This window comes from Orycteropus afer, unplaced genomic scaffold (genome assembly GCF_000298275.1).
Source record: "Orycteropus afer afer isolate SDZICR_OR568_19922 unplaced genomic scaffold, OryAfe1.0 scaffold00077, whole genome shotgun sequence".
Lineage (NCBI taxonomy): Eukaryota > Metazoa > Chordata > Mammalia > Tubulidentata > Orycteropodidae > Orycteropus > Orycteropus afer.
The window spans coordinates 3647576-3672400 of NW_006921664.1; the positions used below are offsets into that span (position 1 = coordinate 3647576).

Sequence of the window (24825 nt, forward strand, 5' to 3'; positions counted from 1 at the left end):
AGAAGAGAAAAAAAATAGGGAAGGAGAATAATAAATGAAGAAGAAAAATAGGAAGATTGCAAAAAGAAAAACAAGGAATGGGGTTAGTCCTGAGAAAAGGAAAAAAAATGGGGAAAAGAAAAAAAAACAAACAAAAACAAAAAATAAGCAAACAAACAAAAACCACTTAAATTGGGGGGGCAGAATTTCAACCAGGCACAGGGAAAAGAAAACTGCTGAAAACTAGGACCTAGTAGGGGAAGATAAGAATAATAATAAAACGGATAAAGGTATTAGTAATATTAGTTGGTTTGAAACGGACAAATACAAGCAAACTACTCACTGGGAAAAAGAAAGTGAAAAAGAAAAAAAATTAAAAAGAAAGAAAAACAGAGACAAAAATCAAAATAAAAATTAAAAAGATCAGTTGAGGACTGCGTAGGGCACCCAGGCTCCGTCTGAGCACACAGACTGTGATGGAGCTCTTATGGGCCCAGAAAGTAGGTGGGAGTGGGCATGGCCACACCTCCATTCACCAAGTGGGTGTAGAGTGTAGTAACAAGAAGAATGTCGTACCTTTTCAGTCTTGCAAGCCCCGAGTGTCCTTAGGGTTGCTGGAAAGGAGATCGTGATCCTAAGCCCCAGAAATCTGCGAGAGCACTGTCTCTTTAAATATCCAAAATAGTCAAGCCGCTTTTTAAACCTTCAAAATGGCGGTGCCCTCCGAACCGGCAGAAGTCCACAGCTCAGCCCACCTTTCTCTCCCCCTTCCCCGTTTGTTCCCCAGCCACCGTACACAGTCCTCCATGCAGTCCCTGGCTAGCAGGGGATTTTTAGGTCAATTCTTAAGTCCTACCACCACAGGATTCTGCGAGAGCACTGTCTCTTTAAATATCCAAAATAGGCCACTTTTTAAACCTACAAAATGGCGGCATCCTCCAGACCAGCAAAAGTCCGCAGCTCAGCCCACCTTTCTCTTCACTTTCTCCGTTTGTTCCCCAGCCACCGTGCACAGTCCTCCTTGCAGTCCCTGGCTAGCAGGGTGATTTTTAGGTTAATTCTTAAGTCCTACCACCACAGGAATCTGTGAGAGCACTGTCTCTTTAAATATCCAAAATAGTCAAGCCACTTTTTAAACCTACAGGATGGCGGCACCTTCCAGACAGGCAAAAGTCCACAGCTCAACCCACCTTTCTCTTCACCTTCACTGTTTGTTCCCCAGCCACCGTGCACAGTCCGTGCTGTCCCTGGCTAGCAGGGTGATTTTTAGATTAATTTTTAGGTCCTACCACCACTCGGGAAACTCCAAGCTGTATGTGCCATCAGGGTTGCTCAGGTCGCTGCCAGACCGCAGCTCAGTCTGTCTCTTTTTTGGTATTTTCATGCAAATTCTTCTGCTAGTTGGGGTTTTAGTCTACTTCCGTATCCTTCCCTTCAAGGCTCAGGGGTCCAAGATTATCTTCTGTGTCTGTGTCCTTTTTATTATTATTCTTATCTTCCCCTACCAGGTCCTAGTTTTCAGCAGTTTTCTTTTCCCTGTGCCTGGTTGAAATTCTGCCCCCCCACCACCACCAATTTAAACAGTTTTTGTTTGTTTGCTTTGTTGAAGAGAGTCTGTGCAGTACTTCTGCCTAGTCCACCATCTTGCAGGAACCTCTGTATTTCTTTTTTTTTTTTCCTATTTTACGTCAAATTTCTTTTTTTAAAAAAAACATACTGCACTATGCTGCTACTCATTCAAGGAAAATGGTAAATTCATACCTATATAGGATTAAAATCTCCTTTTTTAGTAATTTATTGTCTTGTTTACAATTGGAATAAATATGCCTGTATTTAATTTGTGAATTTTCTTTATAATACAGGTACACATTTCCAAAATGAACAGACTATACATCATATAAAAAGGACACTTGTTATTCTGGATCAGTCAGTAGATTTTGTTTATTCTCTGTCTTCTGACAAAAATGTTTTAACTATGGTTCAAGAACGTTTTTCAAAGTGATAATACCCTTAGAGGGAACATTGTCATTTTAGAACCACACCAGTAAAACAGTAACCTAACTTAGGTTCATATGTTGATTATGTTAGCTGTTAGTGGTTTTCTTGAGAGAAACATAAATCATAAAATTTTTTGTTTATTTACTTTCAAAGTGAAGAACATGGACACACTATTTAGTAGGTATTCTATTAAGAAATATCTGTCCATTTTCTTTGGAGTATCAGTAGTATTTTGGAGCTGGCTGTGTCTCTTGTGCTGCACTCAGTGGCCATTTCTAGAATACACATATATCCACGTCTTCATGATGCACTTTCATTTGGAAGTCTCTTGGCACCAATGGAAAACTTTTTAAAATATCACTTAAGCAATGCTCCACTTCCACAATGGTAAAATACAGATAATTCTACTTTCTTCACCTCTTGAAAATCATCTTAAAACAGTGAGGAAAACAAAACATGAAAACCTAAACTTTGATAAAACTAGGAGACATCTGGACCTCAGACTATACAGATGAAGACGGAAAGCAGTTAAAAGAATGGCAAATGACCTAATAGGACAGAGAAAGCCCATACATAGTTCCTGAAGAGGACAGTCGCAGTGAGAAGCAAGCCAGTTTGTTCTACAGAAACATAGATCTTGGGAATTTAAAGTACCAGGTACTATAGAGGGTGGCCTTAGACGTGTGTCTATATGGGGGATGAAATCTGAGCAGCAGGAGGGCTTCTTTGAAAATCTTTAAAAGGAGCAATTGTACCTCTCTTCATACCCCAACCCAACACAATGAGATGATTATTCCTATCCTCAACCCTGACTGGAGACAAAAAGATTTGGTCCGGAGGAATTAAACCACAATTTTTGACTCAAGAAAGCCAAGCATAGAGGAGAATTAAAGTAAAGCATAGAATTTAAAGCAGGGGGCTTAAATGAATATCCATGTAGTAAATCATGAGACCTCCTTCCCACACGGCCAGCTTCCTCTTGCTTCCTAGCCAATGGGCACCCTACCCCATCCCAGGTGGGGGATTGAAATCTTTTTTTTCCCCCCTTGTTTTTGGAGAAACAACTAGCCCAGATAAAAGATTTATGGGCATAGGCATTTGAAAGTTCCCAGTAAGAAATTCAGCTAGCCATCCAATCACCCTAAACTGATTTCCACTGTTTGACAAGCCCCATCTGTGCAGAACACATCTAATAATCTCTGTGTTCTCTCATGCATAAAATATGAACTAACCTCCAAAGAGTTGCCAAACACTTGAAGGGAAGCCTCTAACTTGAAATACAAAGACATAAACAAGTAGAAAAAGGAAACTCTTTCAGTTAGTTGGCCAGGTCTTCCAAATCTCTTGGCATAACTGAATGAGTGCCTCCAGCGGGGCATCCGTTTGTTGAAAGATCTCAATGGGTATTCTGTCAATTCCTGGAGCCTTGTTCTTCACGATTGCTTCATTGCAGCTTCAGCTTCTTCCTTCAGTACCATTGGTTCTTAATCATGTGATACCTCCTGAAATGGATGAACATTGACCAGTTCTTTTTGATACAGTGACTCTGTGTAGTCCTTCCATCTTCTTTTGATGTTTCCTGCATCATTCAGTATTTTGCCCATAGAATCTTTCAGTATTGGACCTCAAGGTTTAATTTTTTTCTCAGTTCTTTCAGCTTGAGAACTCCTGACCATGTTCTTCCCTTTTGGTTTTCTACCTCCAGGTCTTTGCACATTTCATTGTAGTAATTGGCTTTGTCTGCTCAAGCTGATCTTTGAGATCTTCTGTTCAGCTCTTTTATCTTGTCATTTCTTTCATTTGCTTTAGCTACTGTCTCCATTCAAGGGCAAGTTTCAGAGTCTCTTCTGACATCCACTTTGGTCTTTTCTTTCTTTCTTGTCTTTTTCTTCATGGATGATGTTCTTGATGTCATCCCACAATTCCTCTGGTTTTTGGTCATTGGTGTTCAGTGCATCAAATCTATTCTTTAAATGGTCTCTAAATTCAGGATGGATATTGTCAAGGTCATATTTTGGATCTTGTGGACTTGTTTTAATTGTCCTCAAACTTCGAGTTGAACATGCATATGAGCAGTTGATGGTCTGTTCCACAATCAGCTCCTGGCGTTCTTTTGGCCAAAGATACTGAACTTCTCCATCACCTCTTGCCACAGATGTCAGTCTGATTCCTGTGTATTCCATCTAGTGATATCCACATGTACAGTTGTTTATGTTGTTGAAAAAGGTATTTGCAATGAAAAGTCGTTGGTTTTGCAAAATTCTATCATGCAACCTCCAGCGTTATTTCTATCACCAAGACCATATTTTCCAACTACCAGTAACTCTTCTTTGTTTCCAACTTTTGCATTCCAGTCACCAGTGATAATCAACACATCTTGATTGCGTGTTTGGTCAATTTCAGACTGCAGAAGTTGATAGAAATCTTCAATTTCCTCATCTTTGGCTTTGGGAGTTGGTGCATAAATTTAAATAATAGTAGTATTAACTGGTCTTCCTTGTAAACACAATGGATATTATCCTACACTGACAGTGTTATACTTCAGGACAGATCTTGAAATACTTTGTGACAATGAATCCACACCTTTCCTCTTCAATTTGTCATTTAGCATAGTAGATAATATGGCCCCAGCCTTAGTAAAGAGCCCCCCAAAGCGAAAAGCAGCCCCCAGTCCCAGGCCCCAAATGTGTGTGTGTGTGTGTGTGTGTGTATGTTGTGTACATATAAATAATATGTATTACATATATTAATACATAGTTAATAACGTTATTGTATATATTAATTCAGAAGCTCTGGTGGCATAATGCCTAAGGTATTTGACTGCTAACCAGAAGGCTAGCAATTCAAACCCACCAGCCACTCCTTGGAAGGAAGACTGGGCAATCTACTTACGTAGAGATAGCACCTCTGAAACCCAAGGAGGGCATTCTGAGTCTATTTTTAAGTGTATAGTTAGTGACATTGATTACATTCATCACATTGTGCAACTGTCATTTCCAAAACATTTTCATCGCCCCAAACCAATAACCTACCAACTCAGTACCCCATAACCAGTAGCTCCCCATTTCTCCTTCCCACTAATAAACTGTTGTCTCTGTGCATTTGTCTATTCTAGATATTTCACACAGGTGGGATCATACAATATTCTTTTGTCTCTGACTTATTTCACTTAGCATGTTTCAAGATTCATGAAGTTGTGGCATGTATCAAAACTTCATTTCTCTTTATGGTTGAATAATATTCTGTTGTATTACATGATGGTTAAGGTTATGTGCCTACTTGGCTAGACCATGATTCTCAGTGATTTGGCAGATATTATGTAATCATCCTTCATTTTGTGATTGGATGTTAAGCAGCCAATCATTTAAAAGGGTAGTCTTCCTGGGGGTGTGGACAGAAATGGATGTTCTGGCAAAGCCCACTTGCTCTCAGTCCTGCATCCAACTGGTCATCCTCTGACCTCTGGTTCTTGAGATATGAGAGAGCAACCTGTCACCTGACCAGATTTTGGGACTCACCAGCTTCCACAGACCTGTGACCCAGCAGTCTGCCATCTGACCTGCTGATTTGGGGTTTGTCAGTCCCTGCAACCATGTGCGTCAGCAGAGACATCCAACATGATGTCTGACCCATAAATTTGGGACATGCCAGCCTCCACAAGCCAAATTCAGAGGAGGATGTGGAATAAGCACTATCATTGCTGATGTCCCATGCATCATGGCTGAAAGCAGAGAATACCAGAAAGATGTTTACCTGTTTTATTGACTATGCAAAGGCATTTCACTCTGTGGATTGTAGCAAATCATGGTTAACATTATAAAGAATGGGAATTCCAGGACAAATAATTATGCTTATGCAGAACCTATATATAAATCAAGAAACAGTCATTTGAACAGAACAAAGGGATATTGTGTGGTTTAAAATCAGGAATGATGTGTGTCAGAGTTGTATCCTTTTACCATAGTTATTCAGTCTTTATGCTGAGCAGATAATCCCAGCTGGGCTATATAAAGAAGAATGTGGCATCAGGATTGGACAAATACTCATTAGGAACCTGCAATATGCAGATGATAACACCTCTGCAGTACAGTGAATTACTTGGTATGGCTTTTCTACCCAAAGTCTTTATAACTCCCACCAGATTGCTGGGTGGGACCATGCAACTAAGGTTTGTAGAACTCTGATATTAGGATTGGTTAATTTTGTCACTCTACCAGGCTTAAAATGAGCCTTCCTAGAAGCAAAAAGTGAGATCTCACTGCCATCAAGAGAGAAGAGCTGGAGATGAATAGAGTGTGTCCTTGGATCTAAGATCCCTGCACTGGACCTCCTTGGTAGAGATGCCCCAGCAGGGAGAGAGAGACGCCCAGCAGAGAGAGATGTCCAGCAGAAACAGTGGCAGTTGAACCAAGAGGAACAAGATAGAGCAGCAGGCTTTCCTGGCCCACAGAACGACAAAGCTGAGTCCCCTTAGGCAGGAGGCTTGCTGGCAGCCTGAGGTGTACCTAGGTGTACCTATTGGCAGAGCTAAAAGACCTTTGTAACACTTCCCCAAGCAGTGCAGAGGCCAGGCTGAGAGGCCAAGGGCCAGAGAGGCATGTCTGAGGTCACAGCAGAGGAAAGACTGTCCTGATCAAAGAATTATATCCTGAGCATGTTACTGAACCTCAATTGTAGCCTGTTACTTTCCTAATAAACCCCATAATCATGAGTGTTGTCTATGAGTTCTGCGTGGCCATTGCAACAAGTTATCGAACCCAGCAGAGTAGTGAGTGCCATGGGAGGGATGGGTAGTGCCAAAATTGGTAAAAGGCTGGAGGGTGGCTACATGTTTGGGCTTATAGGAATAAGTCTTGGGCTGTTAATGGTGATTCTTTTTCTGCCTTGTGAGACTGGAGGAGGTCAGAAGATGCCACCACTACATCCTTTTAGCAGCCTTTCTGGCTGAAAGTGAAGAAGACTTGAAGCACTTACTGATGGAGATCAAAGACCGCAGCCATCAGTATGGATTTCACCTCAACATAAAGAAAAAATATATCCTCACAACTGAACTAATAAACAGCATTATGGTAAATGGAGAAAATAATTGAAGTTGTCAAGGATTTCATTTTACTTGAATCCACCTATGGAAGAAGCAGGCAGGAAATCAAATGACATATTATATTGGGTAAATCTGTGGCAAAAGACCTCTTTAAAGTGTTAAAAAGCAAAGGTGTCACTTTGAGGACTAACGTGTGCCTTACCTAAGACAGTGGTCTTTTTATTTGCTTCATATGCATGCAAAAGCTGGACAATGAATAAGAGAGGCTGAAGAAGAATCGATGCCTTTGAACTGTGCATTGGTGAGGAATATTGAATGTACTATGGACTGCCAAAAGAATGAACAATCTGTCTTTGAAGAAATACAGCCAGATGCTCCCTCAAAGCAAGGATGGTGAGACTTTGGACATGTTATCAGGATGGACCAGTGCCTGGAGAAGGACATAATGCTTGGAGAAGTAGAGGGTCAGCAAAATAAAAGACCCTTAACAAGGTATCTGCAGCAATGGGCTCAAGCATAGCAATGATTGTGAGGATGGTTCAAGACTGGGCAGTATTTCATTCTATTGTACAGAGGGTCACTGTGAGTCGGATTTGACTCAGTGGCACCTAACAACAGCATCCACAACTGTGTGAGCTACTTCCTTGAAATAAATGTCTTTAAATATATATATACATATACGTACAGACACACACACACATATATATATATGCACACTTGTTTGTGTATATATATATATGTACACACACACACATACACATATTTATGTATATACACACATATGTACACACACATATTTATGTATATAACTCATTGTCATTGAGTTGATTCCAACTCATAGCAACCCGCATTGGGTTTCCTGTGCTGTAAATCTTTATGGAAGTAGATAGCCTGATATTCCTTCCACAGAGCAGCTGGTGAGCTTGAGCCGCTGACCTTCAGGTCAGCAGCCTTACCCATTATGCCACGAGAGGTCTTTTATATATATGCCAGTTATAGTTAAAGTTTTGTGTCAACTTGGCTGGGCCATGATTCTCAGTAGTTTGGCGGTTATATGATGATGTAGTTTAGCAGTTATGTGATGATGTAATCATCCACCATGATGTGATCTGACATAATCACCCAATCCGTTTTGAGGAGTGTTTCCTTTGGGATATGGCCAGTATCCAATATATATATGGATGTTCTGCAAAGCTGGCTTGCTCTGCGTCCTGCTTCTGACTTGTCATCATGTGACCTCTAGTTTTTGTGATTTGTCAGCCTCTGCAGCCTGTGAGTCTGCTGCCTGACTTACTGATCTTGGATTAGTCAGCCTAAGGAGCTCTGGTAGCAGAGTGCCTAAGGCACTTGACTGCTAACTAGAAGGCTGGCAGTTCAAACCCACCAGCCACTCCTCGGAAGGAAGATGGGGCAATCTACTTTCATAGTGATACTGCCTCGGAAACCCAAGGAGGGGTCTCTATGAGTCGGGTCCGACTCGACAGCACATAACAATAACAACAACAACATAGCTAACCCGTGGACTTAGAACTTGCTAGCCAGTACAACAGCATGAGCCATTTTCTTGAAATTAATCTATGCTTCACTGGTTTTACTCCTCTAGAGGAACCCAGCCTAAGACATATGGATATACCACATTTTATTTATCCGTTCATCTCTTGATGGGCTCTTGGGTTGCTTTCACATTTTGGCTATTGTAAATAGCTACAGTGAACATTGGTGTATAAGTCTCTGAGTCTTGCTTTTAAGTGTTTGGGGTATGTACTTAAGAGTAGAATGCTAGGTCATATTTGACTTTTTAAACTATGTGCATGTATTTGGATAAAAGTAATTTTTAAAGTATCATTTATATGACCCACCTATCGTGCTCACGTCCATCGAGCTAATTCCTTCCCATAGTGACCCCCAGAGGATTTCTAAGCCTATAAATCTTCACAGAAGTAGAATGCCTCATTTTCCTCCCACAGAACAGCTGGTGGGTTTGAACTACCAACCTTCTGGTTAACAGCCAAATGACTTACCCACTACACTACCAGAGCTCCTTATTTGCATATAGTTGTTTTCAGAAATGTAATTTATTCTCTACATGTGTGTCAGGGAGAATACCTAAGGACACTTTTTGTGAATAAATATTTTTAAAGTATATATTTAACAAATGTATATTGAATATATTATAACAGTAATATATTTTCGAAAATTGGAGGAAATAAAAAAATGTGTGAATTAGTTTTAATTAACTAGATAATTAATCCTAATTTTTATGCCCCTGAGTATACTGGGTAATTAGAGTTTTATTGTATTAGCCACAATACAGTAATTTAAAAAAAAGAAAGAAAGAAAGAAAAACTAAATTGTTTTGGCTTTGTTGTTTGTTTGTTTGTTAAAGCCAGCAGCAAAAGTGGACCAAGAAACCTTGACAGAAATGGTGAAACCTAGTATTGATTATGTACGCCACAAAAAATTCCGATCTGGGAACTACCCTTCGTCATTAAGCAATGAGACAGATAGATTGGTCCACTGGTGCCATGGTGCCCCTGGTGTCATCCACATGCTTATGCAAGCGTACAAGGTCAGTATTTCAGTTTGATTAACAAGCGTCTAATTTACAGAGATCCAATTTTCACCCTCAGGTTTCAGTTTGATTTTGGTAAGCTACCAACTTTTTAGAATTAATGTTTTTACAAAGTAAGTAGAGACTATTTATTTCAGTATTCATCATCTCTGAAGTTAGTGCTGCAAGTATATGTGCGTGTGCATGCATGTGTGTGTTCTAATAGGGATTATATTCATGTGTTAAAATCTAGATGACAGCACAATAATGATTTTCATCCTAATGAGTGTGAGTATCGAATAAGGTGGTAGACAGTATTATAACTATAATGCTTTTTTGTTTCACTTCACATCCTTTTATTTTCTTTCTTGAATAAGCTTTTATTACTGGGTTATTATTCAACAGCATTTCAATTTGAGTTTAAAAGTGTTATGAAGTATTTCACAATAGGTTTGGTGATTAAGATTTTACACAAATGAAGCATTATAGGAAAATAGGCAGTACCTTCACTGATTAATTCTAGTGGGTGTTAGATATATATGGGAACAATATTATTAATACTATTGATTTCTTACATGGATTAAGTTTATTGTTTAAGTTGAAAGCAAACAATGCTTCTTTTGCAATCCTATTTTTCATTTCGTACATCTTTATTTATAATAGTTAGTTTAGGGATTATTGCTCATATACTAATAAAAGCATACTGTAACTGCAGTGGTGGTTCTGGTCAACACAGTGTTTCAGCAGGCTCTCTTGTTTTGGAGGAACAGATGGAATTAACAGGACAGAATTCATTTTTCTACCTGAAAATAACAAAAGAATTGGTACCTGAGTCAATTTTATTTTCCCTTGCGAGTAACTAAAATAAAATTATTCAGAAACATTACGGGAATTCTGTCTCACGATGTAGGCTGATTTCTCTAAAAATGATTTTAGTCCTCCTACAGTAGCAACCCAGTAAATATTCAAATAATAAAAGTCATGTTGACATGCAGAAAAATTACTCAGGAAGCTATGATATTTGGTGAGAATGAAGCACAATGGAATACATGCTGTGGACTAAGAACAGAATGACTTACCCTGTTAACAGTATCCCAGCTTTTAAATTAAAACATAATTCTGTTCAGACTATTGCTTCCCTGTACTTAGTGCTTTAGAGCAATTGTCGTTATCTTCAGTGATATAGAGATGAGTTCATATTAGAACAGATAGATATTCAGCAATAATGTCTGAGCATACATTGACTATACAAACAAAGACCTTTGATAGTCAAAACAGATGTACCACTTTGTTAAAAATTGAACTCTTCTGTTTGTCACTCATAGTTGTATAGGCTGCAGATCGGATGGTGTACCAGTTGCTAGGACTAATTGTTTCCATGAATTTTTGGTTTTCTTCATTCTTCTTTGCTCTGGACGAGGAGAGACCCATCGTTGCATCTAGATGGCAGCTTGCTAGCTTTTAAGATTGCAGTCTCCTCTTTAACTTTATAGATGACCAGCTATAGCAGCTGGCTACTCCTTGTAGCTGACAATCTCTGCTACTAAGGGTCTTTCCCACCTTACTTCAACAGCTGAGCCCTATGAGCAGGAAATCAGGGCCCAGGGCTTCCACTGGGGACCCTTCATCCTGTTCCAATTCCATTAGACCTGTTGCCAGTTACCAGTCTGTTCCTCCTCTGCTGGTGACTCGGTGAGTAAGCCCAGCAAAGTCCTGCTGCCTACAGAGCCACCGACCAGGCAGGCCACACTGCCCCTGCATTATGTCTGCTCAGAATCCCATTCAGATGCCTTTCCCTACTCCGCTAATTCCAAAACAGAATCCAGAAAGCATAGCACCAACAATGTTATTTGCAGACAAAATCTTAATTCTGTCCTCTATATTAAGATTCTCAGAGGAAGGGGAGAAATATCAGAATCTCCTGTGGGAAGGAAGACATCGGTGGTAATTTTAAAAAGCATATATAATATATTTATTTAGTTGGGAGTAAAAATATGGCTTGATAGTGTGAGCTACAGAAAATAGGTATAGACTAAACCTACCTGCTTGTATCTTCTGCACATCTGTCTTTGTCAGTGAATGGAGTGTGAAATTTGTATTTGGCTGAGGTGGAGGAGGAGAAGGAGCTGGAGAAATACAGCTCTAGACTCTATTTTCTCTTAAGTTATTGTTAATTTAAATTAATGGAGTCTGTATTTATTAAAACCATCTCTCAAAATTAAGTAGGAAATGTCTAACTTTCAATAACAAGCTTCCAACAGGTTTCGTATCCTGGCATATAAAAGCATAAGTTCTTCAGTTATGCTTTTGAAAACTTAAGCTTTCTAAATGTTTTTAAAGTATTAATATTTTTCACAAAGAAAACTTGTAATTGAGTCCAAAATTTGTGGGGGGGTACTGTTGTCCCTTCCTGTAGATAATAATCACATTTCAGTATTTAGCAAAGGTGTATTCTATATATGAACAATTATTATTTGTTAATTTAAAATTTGGAAGGAAGCATAACATGCTATACAAAACATTGTTCCACCTCCTACTTTGGCGACTGCGATCTTAAAAGCTAGCAAGCTGCCATCTAGATGCAACGATGGGTCTCTCCTCGTCCAGAGCAAAGAAGAATGAAGAAAACCAAAAATTCATTTAAACAATTAGTCCTAGCAACTGGTACACCATCCGATCTGCAGCCTATACAACTATGAGACCAGAAGAACTAGATGGTGCCCGGCTACCATTGTCATCCACTTGGAAGGGGATCTATGTAGGAGATCCTTGATAGAGAGGGAGAACAATGTGGAATAAAACTCAAAATCATTTGGAGAGAAAAAAAAAAGGTGGGGACCAGGTTTGCTGGTCCGATAGAGCCTGGTGGAACCACTGGGACTATGGCCCCTAGCTGCCCTTCAGGTCTGGAATTGAACCCACACCTGTGGTTTCCAGCCAAACAAAATACAGGCATATGAGTTGAACATTTACCTCAAGTAGATACACTCTTTGGAGAGAACAATCATGGGAGAAAGAAGGGCTGCTTATGCACAGGGAGATAGCTCAGGGGTCAGGAGTGTATGGAGGGATGGACACTGGGAACAGGTAACTATGGGGAGGAAGAGGGAGGGAAGCTGTTGCATTGTGGTAAACTGTGGTCAATGACATGAGACAAAGTATATGTGAACTGCTGTATGGAAAGTGAATTTGCTCTGTGTAAATCTTCACCCAAATCACAAAAATAAATAAATAAATAAAATTGGAAGGAAGATCAAGCAGTCTGCTTCTGTAGTGATACTGCCTCAGAAACCCAGGGAGGGGTCGCTGTGAGTCAAATCCAACTCCATGGCAGTGAGTTTGTTTGTTGTGAATTTAAAATTATACAGTATTTTAGATAGTCTTGAAAAAATGTCAAGGTGTTATCAATATTCTTTGCTGTATCAGGAATTTTGTTAATTGTGAATAATTTTAAAGCAAATTACATTGTGGACACCATAACCGGAAGCTGTTTTAATGAGTAGAGTCACTTCCTGATATTTGACAGTAACCCATTGCCATCAAGTCAGTTCCCACTCATGGTGACCTCACAATGTTGAAGTAGAACTGCACTCCATAGGGTTTTCAATGACTATCATCTTATGAAAGTAGATTGCCAGGCCTTTATTCTGCAAAGCACTGGGTGAATTTGAACCACCACCTTTCAAGTAGTAGTGGAGCTCAAACCATTTGTACCGCTCATGGACCATATAAACCAAACCAGTTGCCATCAAGTCGATTCCAGCTCATGGAGAGCCCAGGAGTTTCAGAGTAGAACTGAGCTCTATAGGGTTTCTAGTGACTGATCTTTCAGAATTGGATTGCCAGGGCTTTCTTCTAAGGCACTTCCAGGTAGATTCAAACTGTCAGCCTTACAGTTAGTAGCTAATCACTTAACTGTTTGCACCACTGAAAGACTCCTTATCTGACACTGAATTATAGTAGCAAATTCTGGCTGCTTCTTACCACACTTTGGGACTTAGAACATTAGCAGTTGGTGTGGGTTCAATCACTATAAACAAAGACTAACATGGTCAAAAGAAATTGTGTTTAGAGAAGTAAATATGATGCCCAAGAAAATCATATTTCAAAGTGAAGGCATTGTAAGCCAAAGCTATAGACTAAATGTGGGAAATGCCTCTACCATCCCACTGCTGTACCCGTACACCTATTCTAATAATTTCAGAATATTCGTAATGCTCCGTGGTGGCTAAGTCATCAGAAAAAGTTTTCATATAAATTATGTTCCAAAAGCTTATTTGTAAGTTGATTATTTGAAGCATGGAATGTCTTCCTAGGGGTATATCAGAAACATCTGGAGATTTTTTTTTTTTTCAAATTATACTTTCTTTCCTTCTCCTTCAATATTCTGATACTCTCCTAAATATAACGATTATTTCTCTATAAACATACCACACTTCGTTTATCCATTCTTCATTTCAGTTGCTTCCAGTTTTTTACTATCATGAATAAGCTGCTGTGAAAATTCTTGTACGGGTCTTTTTGTAGACATATGTTTTCATTTCCCTTTGGTTAATACCTAGGAGTGGAATTGCTGGACCAAAGAATAGGTGTATGTTTAATTTAAAAGAAACCACAGATTTTTTTTTTTTTTTTTTTTGTATTTTATATACCCAAACAGTGTAAGAGAGTTCCAGGTGCTCTATATCCTTGTCAATACTTGGTGTTGAAAGTCTTTTTAATTTTCGTTATTGTGGTTTTAATTTTCATCTTCCTGATGATTAATAATGTTATGCAATTTTCCTTGTGCTTATTGGTCTTCCCTTGTGTAGCTTCCTTTGTAAAGTGTCATTTCAAATTTTTTACCCACATTGTTTTATTTATGTCTTTTCGTGGTTGAGTTGTAAGAATTCTTTTCTTTATGCATTCTGATTACAAGTCATTTGTCAGATGTGTTTTGCTAATACATTCACCTGGTCTGTGGCCTGTCTATTTATAGTCTTTATGTCTTTTCATAAAGAAAAGTTTTTAATTTGGAAAAGTGTATTTTATCAGTGTTTTCTTTTATGGTAGTTAGTTTCTGTATCTTCTCTAAGAAACTCTACCCATTCCCAGTGTGGTAGTTAAGGTTGTGTGTCAACTTGCCTGGGACTGGTTTTGAGTGTCTGAGCAGCTGGATGTAGTTATTCCCCATTATGAGGTTGTAATCACGTCCATGGTGGACTCTTCTGTGAGCAGGTAAGTAGTTGCCTTTGAGGTGTGGCCTGCTTCCAGTCTATAAGGAGAAGCTTTGAGAAAGGTCTCTAGTTTTTTGGCACATTGGGATCCTGCACTTAGCCAAGCCTTCATCCAGTGGTCTGCTGTGTTGCCTGCCAGTCATGAGGTTGTGCCATTTTCCCTGCCGACCTTGGGTTTGCCAGCCACAGCAGCTAGCAGCTGCCTGAGATAGACTAGCTCCAGTGGGCCTAGAATAAGAGGCAGAACTGAAGCCCAAGGTTGAAGGGCCTTCACACAGCCCCTAGAGCTAACACTGTGAATTTGAACTTCTAGCCTCCTAAATTGTAAGAGAATAAATTCCTCTTTGTTAAATCATCCACTTACAGTATTTCTGTTATGGCAGCACTAGACAACCAGGACACTCAGGTTACATAAATATTTTCTTCTGGAAATTTTATGGTTTTAGATTTTACATTTTAAGTCTGTGATCTATCTCAGTTTAAGTTTTGTATATTATGTGAAGTAGGGAATAAGGTTCTTTTTTTTCTTTTTTTTTTTTTTTAACCTATATGGATATCTGATTGTTCTCATACCATTTGTGCCTTTAGCAAAAGTTAGATGACCTTATAAGCTTGGGTCTATTTCTAGGCTCTTTATTCTGTTACTTTGGTTTGTTTCTCCTTAGGACAGTACCATACTGTTTTGATTACTCTAGTTTTATTGTAAATTCTAAAGTCAGGTATTTTAAGTCTTCCAACTTTGTACTTCTTTTTTAAGATGTCTTTGAGTATTCTAGGTCCTTTGCATTCCAAAATAGGTTTTAGAATAAGCTTATCAACTTCTGCAAAAGAAGTTTGTTGGATTTTGAGTGGGATTCCATTGAATCTGTAAATCAGTTTGCATAGAATTGGCATCATACTAATTTTGAGTCTTCTTATCCACAAAGATCCATGAGATTTTTAATTAAAAAAAAAATACATTTTATTGAAATATAATCTATGTACTGTGAAATACACAAAACTGAAGTGACATGGATCAGTGCAATTTTTTTTTCAGTGTCCCCTCCCCTCCCCTCCCACCCCTGGCAGCCAACAAAGAAAATTTCCCTCCATGTATAAACCTTTCCTTGACTCTCCACAAAAATGAACTAATAGTATATTTGTCCTTCTGCGATTGACTTATTTCACTCAGCATAGTGTTCTCCAAGTTCATCCACATTATGTGGTGTTTTGCAGATTCTATGTTATTCTTTAGTGCTACGTAGCATTCCACTGTGTGTATGTACCATAGTTTGGTCATCCACTCTTGCATTGATGGGCACGTAAGTTGTTTCCATCATTTTCCTATTGTAAATAGTGCTGCGATGAACATGGACATGAATATATCTGTTTTTGTCCTGGCTCTCACTTCTTTGGGATACATACCTAGTAATGGGATTGCAAAGTCAAATGGTATCTCCAATTCCAGCTTTCCAAGGAATCACCATACTGCTTTCCAGTGTTACTTTCCAGTGGTTGTATCACTTCACAGTCCCACCTGCAGTGTATGAGAGTCCCAATCTTTCCACATCCCCACCAGCATTTGTTATTTTCTGTCTCGTTGAACCTTGCCGTCAGTGCTATGGTGAGATGGTATCTCATTGTTGTTTTGATTTGCATCTCTCTGATGGCCAGTGATTGTGAGCATCTCTTCATGTATTTGCTGGCCACCTGAATATCCTCCGTTATGAAGTGTCTATTCATCTCTTCTGCCATTTTTCAATTGGATTGTTAATTCTTTTGCTGTTGAGGCTTTGGAGTTTTCTATAAATCTTAGAGATAAGTTCCTTGCCAGATATGTAATTATCGACAAGTATGAATTTGTTGCTGTCATTTCTGTTACATGCTTTTTCGTGATGTTGATTTCTTTGTTCCATATGATTTTCTGTGCTGAGCTCATTTTGTTTATGAATCATGTTATCACTTCCTTCATTGTTATTGTTTTAGTATTTGCTAAATATTTGTGCTGGGCTTCTTTTTTATTTTGAGGTGAAGGTTTATCATTTTTCTTTGAGGTTACCCTGTGATTTGTCGTTTTCTTCCCAAGTTTAGAACAGTGCGTTCTATCTTATAGTTGTCTTGACTTCCCTGCCATTTAGTAGTTCTGTAACTACACTGTTTTTTTCCCTCTTTTTGGTTTGTAGTTTTCCTCATTTGTCAATTGATGTCTCTGGTTCCCTGTTTACGATCTTGTAGGTTTATTTACTTTGGAAACTTCCATAGCTGGGTTGGTTTCTGGGTTATGTCACCATGTATACTAATGGTCAGTTGTTGTTTGCTATTGTTGCTTCTGTGTCCAAAGGCCTCCCTTTAGCATCTCTTGTAAGGTTGGTCTGGTTTTAACAAATTCCCTTAATTTCTGCTTATCTGGGAACCATCATATTTGAGGGACAGTTTTCCTGGGTATATAATTCTTGGTTGGAAATTTTTCTCTTTCAGGGTTTTATATATACCATCTCATTGTCTTCTCACCTGCATGGTTTCTGCTGAGAAATCTGAGCTTAGTCTTATTGGTTGCCCCTTGTAAGTAACTTTTTGTTTTTCCCATGCTGATTTCAGGATTCTTTCTTTGTCTTTGGTTTTGGTGAGTTTGATGATGATATATCTTGGTGATTTTCTTTTGGGGTATATTCTGTTTGGGGTTCATTGGACTTCTTGAATGGATATATTCTCATTTTTCATCATACTAGGAAAATTCTTTCCAACAAATCTTGATAACTTTTTCTGTGGTTTTATTTGTCTCCTCCTGTTCTAGAATTCTGATTACACATAGGTTGTTCCTTTTGATTGTATCCTACATGAACCTTAGGCTTTTTTCATATTGTTTTGATCTTTTTTCTTATTTATCACTTTTTAAAGAAGTATTGAGGTATTTGCTTTCAATCTCATTAATTCAGTTTTCCATTGATTCAATTCTAGTCCTTTGCCCATTCAATGTCTTATCTATTTCTGACAATTTAGTATTAATCTTCTGGATTTCTGTCTGTAGATTTTGTATCATTTTTAATTTTTCATTTATTTTGTCATTTTGTTCTTATATTGTCTTTCAAAATTATTCTAGGGTTTTCTCTGTGTTTTCCTCAATTTTGTCAGTGTTTTCCTTGATCTGTCTCTCAATTTGTTGAAGATACCTAAATGTAATTCTTTTTTGAATTCCTCATCAGGGAGTTCCAATGCTGTGTCTTCCTCAGGGGTATGTTTTGTGTCTGTATCCTGGTCCCTTGTTTCTCCTGCTTTTTCTTGCTTCTTTGTGTGCACTGTGATGCTCTCTTGTCTCCGAGGCATCGTAACATTTTTGTGTTTATATTTAATTGGTGATTGTATGTTGGAGTGACTTTTCCACAATTTTCATTTTCTTTGTTTTGTTTGTATGTTATCTACGTAAGCAGGGTACTGTGCTGTGCTCCTCTGTTCACTAGTTGGCAGCACTTATATACTCACCACCTGTCTCCTTTATTGTTGTCAGCCTTCTGTGTGTCCCTGCTGTCCTTGGCAAACAGAGCCTCTTCTTAGATCCCTGGAATCCAAATGAGAATGCTGTCACTTTAAAATCCAAAATGGCCACCGATTGTAAAGATTCAAAATGGCTGCTCCCTCAGTCACTTTAAATATCCAAAATGGCCGTTGCTTGTAAGCATACAAAATGACTGCACCCTCGGTCACTTTAAATATCCAAAATGGCCACCGCTTGTAAACATTCAAAATGGCTGCACCTTCTGGACAGCAGAAAGTCCACAGCTCAGGTTGTCTGCCTCCTTGCTGTTTCCCTTCCTAGTTATAGGCCACCAGCGCAGTTGTCCCTATAGCCATTGGCAACCAAGTCTGATCTTTAGGTCAGGTCCCAACACCACTTGGAAATATTCAGGCTGTTGGTCCCATCAGAGGAGCTGATAGTCCACTTCTCTGACCATCTCTGTACTCACTGTTTTCGTACAGGTTTTTCCACTAGTTGGTGCCTAATCCACTTTTGTATAGTTCCTTTCAAAGCTTAGGGCTCCAGGATTATCTTCTGTATCTATGTCAATTGGTTCCTCTTTTCTTTGTTGAAGAGGGTCTGTGTAGCTTGTCTGTCTATTCCACCATCTTACCGGAAGTCCGTATCAAAGATCCACAGATTTACATATCTTTTATTTTTTGTCAGCTAGATGATCCACAGTTTGCTTGACTGCTAATCCAAAGGTTGGTGGTTTGAACCCACCCACTGGCTCCACAGAAGATAGGCCTGGCACTCTGCTTCCATTAACATTATAGCCAGGATGACTCTATAGTGCGATTCTACTCTGTAACACATGGGGTTTTGCCATGAGTCAGAATCAACTCCATAGCAACTAACAATAACATGTTCTGTAGTTTCTAATGTATAGTCTTGCATACCTTTTGTTAAATTTATTCCTAGGAATTTTTTAATTTCATTTTCCAATTGTTCATTTGCTGATATATACAATTTAAATTGTATATACAATTAATTTTTGTATATTGACCATATGTCCTATGACCTTAGTAAATCCATCATAGTTCTAATAGCTCTTTATAGATTGCTTAGAGTTCACTGTGTACACAGATCATATATATGAATATAGACATTTTATTTCTTCCTTTCTCATCTTGATGCCTTCTATTTCCTTTTATTATCTTATTCTTTTGAGTAAGATCTCCAGGACAGCATTGAATAGAACTAGTAAGAGTGGACATCTTTGATTTATTCATAATCAACGGAAAAAGCATTAATACTTCATCCCAAAATATTTATAGTTTTTATATGCTCTTTTAAGATTGAGGAAGTTTCCTATTAGGTTTTTTTTTTGGAGCAGTGTTCCCTCCCTTCCCTTCCCACCCCTGGTAACCAACAAAGAAAGTTTCCTTCCATATATAAACTTTTCCTTGACTTTTTATGATAATGAACTAATACAGTATGAGTCCTGTGATTGATTTATTTCACTCAGCATAATGTTCTCTAAGTTCACCCATGTTACTCTGTGTTTTGCAGATTCTGCATTATTCTTGAGTGTTGCATAGTATTCCATTGTATGTATGTGCTGTAGTTTGGTTATCCATTCTTCTGTTGATGAGCACCTAAGTTGTTACCATCTTTTTGCTATTGTAAATAGTGCTGCAATGAACATGGGTGTGTATATATCTGTTCTTGTTCTGACTCTTACTTCTTTAGAATATATACCTAGTAATGGAATGGTTGGGTCAAATGGTATTTCTAATTCCAATTTCTGAAGGAATTGCCATACTGCTTTCCACAGTGGTTGTATCATTTTACAGTCCCACCAGCAGTGCAGTCCCAGGCCCACCAGAGTCCCAGTCTCTCTACATCTTTGCCAACAGTTGTTAGTTTCTGTCTTGTTGAACTTTGCCATTAGTGCTGGGGCAAGATGGTATCTCATTGTTGTTTTGATTTGCATCTCTGTGATGGCTAATGATCGTGAGCATTTCTTCATGTGTTTGTTGGTTGCCGGAATATCCTCTTTGGTGAAGTGTCTTCATGTCTTCTGCTCATTTTTTGATTGGATATTTTGTCTTTTTGTTGTTGAAGTGTTGGAGTTTTCTGTAAATTTTAGAAATAAGTCCTTTGTCAGATATTTCATTGCTAAGTATTTTTTACCAATTTGTAGGTTCTCTTTTTCCCATTTTGGAGAAGTCTTTGAGAGTACATAAAAATTTAATTTTTAGAAGGTCCCATTCATCTAGTTTCTTTTCTGCTGTTTGTGCATTTTGGGTTTTGTTTGGCCATCTATTTATGCCATAAATTGGGGCCCCTAAATTTGCCCCTATTTTTTCCTTGAGGAACTTTATAGTTTTAGGTGTCATATTTAAGTCTTTCATCTATCTGGAGTTAGTATTTGTGTATGGTATGAGGTACAGATCTTGTTTCATTTTTCTGCAAATGGATAGCCAGTTTTGCCAGCACCATTGTTAAAGAGACCATTTTTTCCCCATTTAATGGATTTCAGCCCTTTGTCAAAGATCAGCTGACCATAGGCTGATGAATCTATTTCTGGGTTCTAAATTCTGTTCCACTGGTCTATGTGTCTGTCATTGTACCAATAACAGCCAGATTTGACTACTGTGGCTGTATAGTGAGTAGGTTTTGAGATCCAGGAGTGTGAGACTTCCTACTTTGTTCTTCTTCTTCAATAGTGCTTTGTTGATGGTATTTGGATTGGGATTGCACTGAATGTATAGATTGCTTTGGATAGTATTGACATATTCACAATGTTCAGTCTTTCTATCCATAAGCATGGTGTATGTTCTTCCATTTATGTAGATTTCTTATGGTTTCTTGAAGTAGTGTTTTGTAGTTTGTTTGTTTTGTACAGGTTTTTTGTGTCTCTAGTAAGACTTATTCCCAAGGATTCTATTTTTTTGGTAGCTATTGCAAATGGTATTGATTTCCTTATTTCCTTTTCGGCATTTTCTTTGCTGGTGTAGAGGAATCCAACAAATTTTTGGATGTTGATCTTGTATCCCACCACTACGCTAAATATCTCAATTAATTCCAGTATTTTTTTTACTGAGTCTCTTGGATTTTCCATGTATAGGATCATATCATCAACAAATAGGTATAGTTTTACTTCTTCTGTACCAATTTGGATGCCTTTAATTTCCTTTTCTTGCCTTATTGCCCTGGCTAGAACTTCTAATACAGTGTTGAAAAGAAGTGGAGATAGAGGACATCTTTCTCTGGTTCCTGTTATCAAGGGGAATAGTTTCAGTCTCCCTCCACTGGGAATAATGTTGTCTTTTTGTTTTGCATATATGCCCTTTATTATGTTGAAGAATTTCCCTTCTAGTCCTATTTTGCTGAGTTTTTTATCTTGCCATTAGTGCCTATTTTGCTGGATTTTATCAAATACCTTTTCTGCATTGATTGATATGATCATATGGTTCTTTTCCTTTGTCTTATTTATGTGATGGATGATGTCAATTGTTTTTCTAATGCTGAACCATCCTTACATACCTGGTATGAACCGTACTTGGTCATAATGTATTATTTGTTTTGATATGTTGTTGGAGGCTATTGGCTAGAATTTTGTTGAAGATTTTTGCATCTATATTCATGAGGGATGTTGGTCTGTAGTTGTTCTTTCTAGTGGTCTCTGCTTAGTTTTGGTATCAAGGTTACGCTTGCTTCCTAAAATGAATTTGGGAGGATTCCATCCTTTTCTGTGATCTGGAATAGTTTGAGTAGGATTGGTGTCAGTTCTTATCTGAATGTTTAATGGAATTCTCTTGTGAAACCATGTGGGCCAGGACTTTTTTTTTTTTGGTATTTCTTTTTATAACCTGTTCGATTTCTTCTTTTGTTATGTGTCTGTTCAACTTTTCCACATTGGTCTGTTTAGGTAAGTGGTGTGTTTCTAGAAATTTGTCCATTTCTTCAAGATTTTCAAACTTATTGGAGTACAGTTCTTCATAGTATCCTGATACTATCCTTTTTATTTCAGTTGGTTCCATTGTAATGTCACCCATTTCATTTCTTATTTGTGTTATTTATATTCTCTCCCTCTTTTCCTTTGTTAAATTTGCTGGTGGTTTGTCAGTTTTATTAATCTTTCAAAAAAACAACTTCTGGTCTTGTTGATTTTTTTCTGTTGTGTTTCTATTTTCTGTTTATTTCTGCTCAAACCTTACTTCTTTTCTAATGGTGACTGTAGGCTTTTTTTTTTTAACTGCTTTTTTTTCTACTTGTTTGAGATTGTTGGGTTAAGGTTTTGATTTTGGCTCTTTCTTCTTCTTTGGTATGTGTATTTATTGCTATAAATTGGTCTCTGATCACTGCTTTTGCTGTGTCCCAAAGATTTTGGTATGTTGTGTTTTCACTCTCATTTGATTCGAGGAGCTTTTTAATTTCATTTTTAATTTTCCTATTGCCCAGTCATTTTCAGGAAGGATGTTACTCAGTTTCCACGTGTTTGTTCTTTTTCCGTTGATCTGCCTATTTTTGGTTTCTAATTTGATAGCATTATGATCTGAGAAGATGCTTTGCAGTATTTTCATGTTTTTAAATTAAGGCTTGCTTTGTGGCCTAACATATGATCTATCCTGGAGAATGTTCCATGTGCAGTAGAAAAGAATGTAAATTGTGCTGTTGTTGGGTGAAGTGCTCTGTCAATGTCTATAAGGTCAAGCTGGTGAATTTTATTGCTTAGTTCTTCTGTGTCTTTGTTGAGTTATTTCCAGTTGTTCTATCTTTGATTGAAAATGGTGTATTAAAGTCTCCTACTATGACCATGAAGTCATCTGTCTTTTCAATTCTGCTAAAGTCTGCTTTATGCGTTTTGGGGCTGTTTCATTAGGTTCATAAATATTTATTATTGTTATGTACTCTTGTTCAATAGATCCTTTAATCATTATATAATGTCCTTTCTTGTGTCTTATGGTGGTTTTTGTCTTAAAGTCAATTTTATCAGAAATTAATATTGTCACTCCTGCTCTTTTATGGTTGCGGGTTGCTTGATATATGTTTTTCCAACCTTTGATTTTTACTCTATTTTTGTCTTTCTCTCTAAGGTGTGTCTCTTACAGAGAACATATTGATGGGTTATGTCTTCTTATCCAGTCTGCAGCTCTGTGTCTCTTGAGTGGTACATTTAGTCCATTGACATTCAGTGTAATTATTGACAACTGTGAATTGTAGTCATTATGTTATGTGTTTTTTCATGGTGTTGGTGATTTCTTTGTTCCATATAATTTATGAATAGTTTTCACTTCCCTCATTGCTACTGTTTTAATTTGCTAAATATTTGTGCTTGAAGATGACACGCAAATTGGTGAAAACATTCCATATTTTAATATATATATATATCTGTGCTTGTCCTCTCCTCTTTTTTTGAAGTGAAGGATTGCCATTTTTCTTTGAGGTTACCCCGTGATGTATAATTTTCTTCCCAAGTTTAAAACAGTCCATTCTATCTTGCAATTGTCTTGACTACCTCACCATTTAGAAGTTCTGTAACAACACTATTTTCCCCTCTTTTTGGTTTGTAATTGTTCTCATTTGCCAATTGATGTCTCTGGTTCCCTGTTTCCAATCTTATAAGCTTATTTTCTTTGGATAATGCCATAACTGGGTTGGTTTCTGGGTTATGTCATCACATGTGTTAATGGTCACTTATTGTTTGCTATTGTTGGTTCTCTGTCCAAAAGACTCCCTTTAGCATCTCTTGTAAGGTTGGTCTGGTTTTAACAAATTCCCTTAATTTCTGCTTATCTGGAAATCTACTAATTTCACCATCATATTTGAGGGACAATATTGCTGGGTATATAATCCTTGGTTGGAAATTTTTCTCTTTCAGAGTTTTATATGTACCATCCCCTTGCCTTCTTGCCTGCATGGTTTCTGCCAAGAAATCCAAGCTCAGTCTTACTGGTTGTCTTTTGTAGGTAACTTTTTGTTTTTCCTGTGCTGCTTACAGGATTCTTTCTTTGTTTTTGGTTTTGATGAGTTTGATGATGATATGTCTTGATGATTTTTGGGGGTCTCTATCCTGTTGGGGGTTCTTTGGACTTCCTGAATGGATATATTCTTGTGTTTCATCATATCATGGAATTTTTCTTGCAACAAATCTTTGACAATTTTCTCAGTGGTTTCTATTTTTCTCTTCCTGTTCTGGAATTCCAGTTACATATAGGTAATTCATTTTGATGGTATCTCACATGACCCTTAGACTTTCTTCATTTTGTTTTGATCTTTTTTCTGATTGATCCCTTTCCTAAGACATATTGAGGTATTTATCTTCAAATTCACTAATACTGTCTTCCATTGATTCAATTCTACTCCTTTGCCTGTATCTAATTTTTCATTTATTTTGGCATTTTGTTCTTGTATTGTCTTCCAGAATTTTTCTAGGATTTTCTCCATGTTTTCCTCAATTTTTTCAGTGTTTTCCTTGATCTGTCTCTCAATCCTTTGAAGGTACCTAAATATAATTCTTTTGAATTTCTTATCAGGGAGTTCCAATGCTGCTTCTTCCTCAAGGATGTGTTCTGAGTCTATATCCTGGTTCCTTGTT

The 24825-nt window shown here is 37.8% G+C and overlaps 1 protein-coding gene across 1 annotated transcript in view; it reads left to right on the top strand.

Moving 5' to 3' along the window:
- The window catches only part of LANCL2 (LanC like 2), a 131025-nt gene that overhangs the window by 98162 nt on the left and 8038 nt on the right, over positions 1-24825 (top strand). Inside the window, exon 6 of the mRNA XM_007941246.2 lies at positions 9405-9587. Within this exon, the coding sequence (XP_007939437.1) occupies positions 9405-9587 (183 nt within the window). The remainder of the gene's footprint in view (positions 1-9404; positions 9588-24825) is intronic.